Consider the following 8,606-nt stretch of genomic DNA (forward strand, 5'->3'; position numbering starts at 1 on the left):
GGCGGCCACCACCACCCCGCACCGGTGCAGCCTCATGGGAGCCAAGTGGTGCAGAGCCACACGCACCCCACCCCACCAGCCGTGCCCGTGCAAGGGCAGCAACAGTTCCAGAGGCTCAAGGTAACGCCGAGCATCACTGCCTGAAGTAGACCAAGCTCTGCCTAAATCCTTGGGGGCCTCTTTCTTTTCGGGCTCTACCTGCAGAGAGAGCTGGTGACTTCCTCAAAGCTTTCTCATCAAGGCTTAGGTGCTTCTCCTGTTTGGAAGACTATTGAATGCAGAAAGGGACTTTTTCTGCTGAAATCCTGTTGCTGTAATAATGTAGAAAAATGGATTTTCTAGGAAAAGATAAGGGGCAGGAAGGAAAAGGAAGTAGTATTGATCAGAGTATTCATATAAATTGGTTAAATTGCCAAAACTTTTTGTCGGTGCTTTTCTGAACACATGGCTTATGCGGGTGGTTGTGTGGGAGTAATTTGGGAGTAAGGGAGGCTCTATTCTTGGACTATGTGCTGCAAAGTACTTGAAGATGAGAAAATTCCACCAAAAGTAGCCCATTTTGGTAGCTACACTTGGCTTAGCTCTAGTGAGGCTGCCATGTATATGTGAATTGATGCCTCATCACTTCCAAATACAGTGGAGGTCTCTCCTAGTTTTGGTGGAACCCATTACTTTGTTGGGTGAGAGGCCTTTTCCCTTTGCAGAATGTAGGACACATTTCTTGAGACCTGAAAATGGTTTCATAATGCATGGTTCTTTCCCCCAGTGAAACTGATGGCAAATCCCCTGCCCGTGCAGCATTGGGGCTATACGTAATAGTCTTTCTTTCTTTGCCCTCTTTCAATTTCAGAGGAAAGGGAGGTCCTGTGTGTAGCTCTTGCAGCTGGTGATCGTGTGGCCTGGATCTCAGAGGTGATAGCAACCCAGAGCTCTGGCTTCAGGCCGTGCCTGCTCTCTCAGTACCTCTGAAAATTGGATGATGGAACATGAATGGTTCATAAACTTCTTGCTGTTTGAGGTGTAAAACAATTTACCGCCCACAGTTACCATTTTGGAAATCCTTATATGTTGGACTGAAATGCCTGGCTTTTAAAAAGAAGGGTGTATACCTGGCAGACGTTGACTATACTGAATATGTCATTTCCAGTTTTTGCTTATTCTTAAACTTCTGTAATTTCCACATATGAATGCAGGAAAAATACTCAAGTCTAGTTCTGTTTATCCTAGCAGCCACTTCAGCAATGGTAAATTCAGAGCATGTTTTTTTTTTTTTTCCTCTGAGTAACTCTGATGATCTGCATTGCTTTTTTTTTTTTTCCTTTTTGGTACAGTTTTATCTTGTGAGCCAGGAGTGGGGAGTGTGTATCTCTTATTCAAGTGGTGCTGGTAGTATGCTAACCAGGCTCGTGATGTTTTGCTCTTTAATTCCCTGCCCAGGCTCAGGGCTAACAGCTGTGTTTTCAAATTATGCGTGTTTTGCGGAGCAGCAGAAGTGAAATAAAATCTGCTCCGCTAATATAACCTGCCTGTTCTGTCTCCAGGTGGAGGATGCATTGTCTTACCTTGACCAGGTGAAGTTGCAGTTTGGTAGCCAGCCACAGGTCTACAATGACTTCTTGGATATTATGAAGGAATTTAAATCTCAAAGGTAACAAGTTGCATTTTGCTTTTTCCTTCCAGTTTAGAAAGAGCTTATGTGGGCATGGGAGCAGAGCACAGGAGCTAAATTCTGTCCTTCCATGTGCAGAGTAACACCTCTAACAGTAGTGTAAAAGCAGTTGCGTGCTTTCCTTTCAGAAAGTTAAATTCATCCCTTCATTTGTACTAAATCTCAGTTTAGACTACGAGTTCACAAGTGCAGCCTTGATTCATCTGCCTGTCTGGTCATCTGCCCATTAATAATGGTCAGACTTAGATCTCATAGATATGAAATGCTGCCTGGGCTAATAAAATAATTCTGATGTTATTCTTAAGTTTGGTGATGCATTTGTAGGAATCCATTTTGCTTCATTTTGTATGTTAGAGATGATAAGGTAAAAACTGTAATGGAAAATTGTTAAGTGAAGAACTCTGTGCACCCCTGAAAGGGTCCTAGAGGGTGGTGACATGTTGATCTTCTTCCTCCTTCAGTATTGACACTCCAGGAGTGATCAGCCGCGTCTCGCAGCTCTTCAAGGGCCACCCAGATTTGATCATGGGTTTCAACACCTTCTTGCCGCCCGGCTACAAGATTGAGGTGCAGACGAACGACATGGTGAACGTGACAACGCCGGGGCAGGTTCACCAGATCCCCACTCATGGCCTGCAGCCCCAGCCGCAGCCCCAGCCCCAGCATCAGTCGCAGCCCTCGGCACAGTCGACCCCGACACCAGCACAGCCGGCGCCGCAGCCACCGCCTGCCAAAATCAGTAAGGTGAGGGACTTTGAATGACAAACACTGATAACCCGGGCACCCTGCTGCCTCCAGCTGAAACCAGTATGCAGCTGGAGAGCAAAAAGGGAACTTCCACGCTGCTTTTTCATAGTATTTGTGAGCCTGCATATGGTGTGCTTCTGCTGCTGGATTAGTTTCTCCTTTTCAAACTTCAACTGATTTGACAGTAATTCAAATAAGGCACCTTAAGGGTTTGAAAAAAAACTTGTTGCTTTCAATAAGGAACCAAAAGATGCTCAGAGCATCTGGTAAAATGGACACGCATTATTCGGAGAGGAATCCGGCAGCCCCAGGAAAAAAGATTCCTGAAATGCACTGGACTTTGCAGGAAGGGCTTCCTAGTTAAACCACTGGATAAATGTTGAACTGTGTTTTTGTGTGTGTTGTCTCAGAAGAACTGAAGGGCCAAGAAATTCCCCATAAAACAGAGGCCATGATAAAAGATGTGGCTCCTGGTGTGAAAACGTGTTTGTCATTTCGAATGCTTGAGGCAATTAAGCCTTTAGAAGAGCACGATTAGTTACTTGGTAGATTTTGCAGTGCTTAAAGGCTTGTTTTCAGATTGGGTGTTTTTTGTAAAAGAGTCTAATTCAGCCATCAGCTGGATGTTATTGGCAAAATCTGAAGCACAGAGTTCAGGCAAGATGGCCATGATGTTGCCTTTAGGTATTGGTTTGTGTGCTTGAAACTGAGACCTTCCAATAATAAAGGGAATTTGCCTTTGGTTTAGATGTAATCCAGATGGTAGTGTCCAACAGATGTATTTTATGTGATTGGAAACAGAATAGGATAATAGGCATTCAAGGAGCTTACTCTAGATAAAAAAAAATCATGTATTTTAGCCTCAAAATGTGGAAAGATTTGAGAGCCTTGGCAAGAGAAAGAATCACTGAAGTTTCAAGGGTTAACCTCTAAACTGTACGGTTAACTAACAATTGGCTGGAAAAGAAAAACAAGAAGGGAATACGCAGTGAGAAAGCAGCAGAATTTAAAATGGGGCAATTAGAATCTCTCTAGGGAAACGTTGGTGGGCCTTCCAACCTCCTGTTCAGAAATGGCAAACACAAACATGCTGAAAGATTTGCAAACCTGAAAACTGCAAAGCTAAGGCATTCCATAATTAATAGCTGGGCCAGATTTCAGGGCTTTCTTCTGCAGAAGTAGCACCTGCTGTTGGTGAAGTGTTTGCGGTCTCTTTCTCATCACCATGGGCTAAGTGGTGTTCTCCCCATTGACTTACAGAAAGTTGACCTATTTTTGCTGTTCAAAATGAACCTGAGGTACATGCTAGATAACCAGGTTAAATTTTCTTACCAGACAGGTACAGTTGTAGGTAAGCAAGGTGGGGTCTTCTAATAGGATGCTACTGGCCATCCTAAGTCAATTAGTTGTCAGTCATGAAAACTCCGTGTAATATCAGTTTTGAAGTTTGGAAAGTGAGAGGAATGAGTACTTCCATTTCCATTTAAAATTACCACCTGCTAAATTTTACTGTGGCTGTTAGACGTCTATTAAGAGTACTCAAAATAATTACTCTGAGAGCCTTATCTGCCTGCTCTTTGTCTCAATATGGAACAAAAGTCTAGTTTGCCCTTGTTGTTGCCTTTATGCATCCCAGAATTTGTCGCTAGGGGCAAAATAACTTGCAGTGCTGGAGCAAGCCAGAGCTGTTTTTGACGTAGTACCTGTTTCTTGCAGGTTTCAGTTAAAAGCAGTTAGCAAGGAAAATCAACTGTTGTGAGTGGTCTGAGTGTTTTGTCTTCCTGATTAAGAGTAGTCTCTACTGGCCCTCTAAATATTTTTGTTTGTTTCTGATAATAGTTTTCATCTGCCTAGCCTACCTGTATTTGTGCTTCTGTTAATCTTTAAAACCCAGCTCGGACTGTGAAATTCTACTTCTTAATTTTGACTCTTAACAGCAGTTTCTGCTTATAGAGCCACTAGGAAATAATCAGTTTATGAAAGATACTCGTAACAATTCTCTAGACCTGTAAAGGCAGTAATTGTTTAGTGCCAGTTTAAAAAGACCATTCTTTTGAGGAAGTGCAGCAAAAGTCATCTAGGGCCAGCACATGGGAAGAGGTGGTTTGACTGGATGTAGTAGCAGGAGGTATTGTCCATGTGATATATTCCAGCTCAGAGGCGTCTCTGTTGAATCCATGTTGTTCCACTGTTGACATCAGGTATGGTTGTATGCTGGGTTGTTGCCTCTGGACATAGTGAAATAAAAGTGCACGATTCCAAACATAAAAGAATCTTATAATTTCTAATGTGTCTTTTCTTCCTAGCCATCGCAGCTGCAGGCACATACTCCTGCCAGCCAGCAAACTCCCCCGATTCCACCGTACGCATCGCCACGTTCGCCACCGGTCCAACCTCACACGCCCGTGACAATCTCTCTGGGAACCACACCATCCCTGCAGAACAATCAGCCCGTTGAGTTTAATCATGCCATCAACTATGTCAACAAGATCAAGAACCGGTTCCAGGGACAGCCAGACATCTACAAAGCCTTCCTGGAGATTCTCCACACGTATCAGGTGAGTGTTAACGGTACAGATTGTACGTGTGGTTATTTCTCTTTCTGTGCTGTGGGGAGCTAGCTATGTCTGTCTAGGACTTGCATTTGGGTCTTCTGCTGGATTGGTCTTGACGAGAAATCTAAGCAGAAGTCTTGCGAGTTAGGAGATTATGTAGCAGCTTGATATAATTTCAGTCCATCTTCTTTGATTGCAAGTGTCTAAAATGCCTTTTTAACAAGTGTATTTGTTGTGGTTTTGTGAGCATGGGCGAGGAAGAGACAACATGGCCATAGTACTGTGGTAAAAGTAAAGATATGAATTATTTGATCAGTGTCCTACTAGTCCAGGGCCAGCTAGGCATTTAGTATATACTTATAGTATATTTTGAGTGTATATAGGAATCATGCTATTAATACGTAAGGTGTTGAGGCATTTACTGTTTCACTCTTTAGAACACCGAGGTTTTTTTTTTTAATTTTGTCACTTAAATGGTTTGTGGGACCTTTCTTCTGATGTTTCTCCTCTTTCCTATGGCAGAAAGAGCAGCGTAATGCCAAGGAGGCAGGAGGTAACTACACGCCAGCGCTGACAGAGCAGGAGGTGTACGCGCAGGTTGCTCGTCTCTTCAAGAACCAGGAAGATCTGCTCTCTGAGTTCGGGCAGTTCCTGCCCGATGCCAACAGCTCTGTGGTGAGTCGCCTTGGAGGAGATAGACTGGAACTGAATTACCTAGCAGAACTCTGTTCTGTACGTAGCCAGAGTTCAGAAAGCAAGGCACTTTTGCTGTTTGTTTCTTGGGGGTTTTTTTGGAGTGATCTTTTACTGAGTGTGGGAATGGGGTCAGGGTGCTAGACTTTTCTGGCCATATCTTAGTCTTCTAAGTAAAAAAAAACCTTTGCCTAAAAGGCTTGTTTTAAGACTGCAATACTAATACCTTGGTCATTTAGAGCTAGGAGGAGCAGGCATATTTTTTGCCTGGATGTGTGGAACACACCTCTAATGGTCTTATGTGTTTGTCTCTAAATAAGCTGTTAAGTAAGACAACTGCAGAGAAAGTAGAGTCGGTAAGAAATGATCATGGTGGCACAGTGAAGAAGCCACAGCTCAACAACAAACAACAAAGACCCAGCCAGAATGGCTGTCAGATCCGACGGCACTCGGGAACTGGAGCAACCCCTCCGGTGAAGGTAAGAGCGTGTGCTGCTCACTCTGCAGCCCCCTTTTCCCCTGAGAGGAGCCTGTAGCAGACCAGGAAAAAAAAACCCTGCGCTTTTTGTGGCACTGGCTGCAGCTTGAGAACACGGATCCCATGTGTAGTGGCATAGTGTTTGCTCACCTCTCCTGTGATAAGCCTTAGAATACAACAGCAGATGATTATTCTCTTAGTAAAATTTGCCCTTTTCAAGGGATGCCCTTTTTGAGAGAGCGAGGCTCTGTGGTATAATAAAAACGGTCTAGTGGCCAGGTGGTTTAGTGTATGTGCATTAGGGACAAGTTCTGCCGCTTTAGTTGAAGGTGGAGTATCTTGCTTCGTGATGAAAAGCATTAGCAGACACAATTGCATCTTTTAAATCCCGTGATTTACTTCCCCTTCTACCCCTTCTCCTCCTCTTCAAATGAAGGGCAGCAAAATGAAACGCAATTTGGAGGCAGCTTTCAGCCTCTCTGAGGAAGTGGAGTGCAGTGCTGGTATGGGAGGAAATAAAGCCTCTTGCAGTGGAATGCAAGAGAGAAGAAGAAAGATGCTAATTTTAGGAGGTGTAAGACTTAAAAAATTGGGTGAGTGACAGGAGAAAGGCAGATTTAGTTTGGTAGTTCTGCAACCTAGTTAGAAAAATGAGGTACATTACGGTGACTTTTTCAATCAACTAGTTGCAGAAAAGGATGCAACAGCATATTAAAAAAACTTGGAGTTCTATGCTAATAGTTACCCTTTAATAGATTAATTTATAACATCTACTTTTATGCAAGTTTCCTTGTAAGAAAAGCTACCTTTCTTTTATCTGAAAGTGAATGGTGGGGTCAGGAAGCAGAAACCCTTGTGTGATAGAAAGTCAAAATATGGCAATTTGCTCTGCTGAATGGTCTTATTTTTCTTTCCCCTTGTCTTTTTTTTGTTAACAGAAGAAACCGAAGCTGCTTGGTTTAAAAGACCAGTCATTGGCAGAAGCCAGCAAACATGGTGTGGGGACAGAATCTCTCTTCTTCGAGAAGGTGAGAGGCAAGGATCAGAGAAAGCTGTCTCGCATTGACGATTTATGCTCTTAGTGTGTATACATCCAGGTTTTTATCACAGGGAAGTGTGTGATACATATATATATATATATATATATATATATGTGTGTATGTATCACCCTGATAACGTTTGTCAGCTTGACCTCAGATGTATCGTGCAACCTCTAAGTCGGATCCACTGAATTTTTTTAGAAGACTGGTGCTCTTTTTTTATGTGGGTATTTGTGCCTTTTCCTCAAAGGACTTTCTTCAGCTTTTCACCCACTGCCAATGCAGTTTCTTTGCAGACATGGGAATTTGTTCCTCTAGCACCCACTCCAAATTGTTTCCACCTTTATGAACTCACCTCACAGCCAGTGCTGTGTGTGGCATATCTTGCTGTGTTGGCCCAGCTTGCTGTACCTGTCTGCAACCAGCTGCCTGCAGCCGGGGAGCTCAGTTTACAAAGCATCTGATTCATGTCAACATTGGGTGTTTGTTTTGGTTGTTTTTTTTTTTCCCTGAGAGATGAATCCAATTAATTGCTGCTTTACTGCACAGAACAAACAAAGATATGTGGGGTATTTCCAAGTGATACCTTGGTGCCTTCCCTGAGGTGTCCATACATTTTTCCTTATGGCTCAGAGGGGAGTATATAGTGAATGCAAACAAGCCTTTTAGGTAATATTCGTGTGTGGATGGAGGTGTTGGTTGCTCCCTGATGATTTGGTGCATTTTGCAGCACGCTGTAGACCAGCTAATGGCAACTGGAAACCAATCTACTGCTCAGAGGCTGGGTAGGTGTTAACTCAAGTAAACCGAGAAATCCCTGCTGTAGAATCACAGCTGTAATGACGAATATCTTAATGATGATGGATCTCCATCTGATGCCTAGGAGCTAACTGTTCTCGTGGGGAAGGTAATGGTGTTGGGATGAGTCGTTTGGTTTCCTCATACTGTGACGACAAGGGTTACAGGAGCCAGCTTCTCGGTGTAACACCGGCAGAGCCTGCGGGGGTGTTACCCAGCATGCAGGTCTCCCACCCCTGCTCCCTACTCATGATACTCTGGTGATTCAAGTCGGTGGCTCACACCGGTGTCTGTCTGGCCCTGTGTATGGGGCAAATTACCTTCCATTCAGCTCCCCGGCAGGTTTGCGTCCTGGTGCCCTGCACAGTCCCCGTGCCTCGGTGGGAAGCAGCGCGTTGCATCCAGGTCTCCTGGACAGAGATAGCACAGACAGCTTGGTCTCACCCTGACGACAACTGTTCTCCTCTCCTCTTCTCTCCGTAAGGTCCGCAAAGCTCTGCGTAGCACGGAGGCGTACGAGAACTTCCTTCGCTGCCTGGTTATTTTCAACCAGGAGGTGATCTCCCGGGCTGAGCTCGTGCAGCTCGTTTCTCCGTTCCTGGGGTAAGTGGAGCCCGTTTCCCTAC

At 44.2% G+C, this 8,606-nt stretch overlaps 1 protein-coding gene across 1 annotated transcript in view; it reads left to right on the forward strand.

The window, feature by feature from the left end:
- The window catches only part of SIN3A (SIN3 transcription regulator family member A), a 23,940-nt gene that overhangs the window by 1,878 nt on the left and 13,456 nt on the right, over window positions 1-8,606 (forward strand). Inside the window, exons 3-10 of the mRNA XM_008946721.1 lie at window positions 1-120; window positions 1,542-1,648; window positions 2,131-2,413; window positions 4,723-4,974; window positions 5,494-5,646; window positions 5,985-6,143; window positions 7,081-7,170; window positions 8,465-8,583. The exon at window positions 1-120 is cut by the window's left edge and continues 22 nt beyond it. Coding sequence (XP_008944969.1) covers window positions 1-120; window positions 1,542-1,648; window positions 2,131-2,413; window positions 4,723-4,974; window positions 5,494-5,646; window positions 5,985-6,143; window positions 7,081-7,170; window positions 8,465-8,583 — 1,283 coding nt within the window. The remainder of the gene's footprint in view (window positions 121-1,541; window positions 1,649-2,130; window positions 2,414-4,722; window positions 4,975-5,493; window positions 5,647-5,984; window positions 6,144-7,080; window positions 7,171-8,464; window positions 8,584-8,606) is intronic.

Source organism: Merops nubicus, unplaced genomic scaffold (genome assembly GCF_000691845.1).
Source record: "Merops nubicus isolate BGI_N331 unplaced genomic scaffold, ASM69184v1 scaffold22630, whole genome shotgun sequence".
NCBI lineage: Eukaryota > Metazoa > Chordata > Aves > Coraciiformes > Meropidae > Merops > Merops nubicus.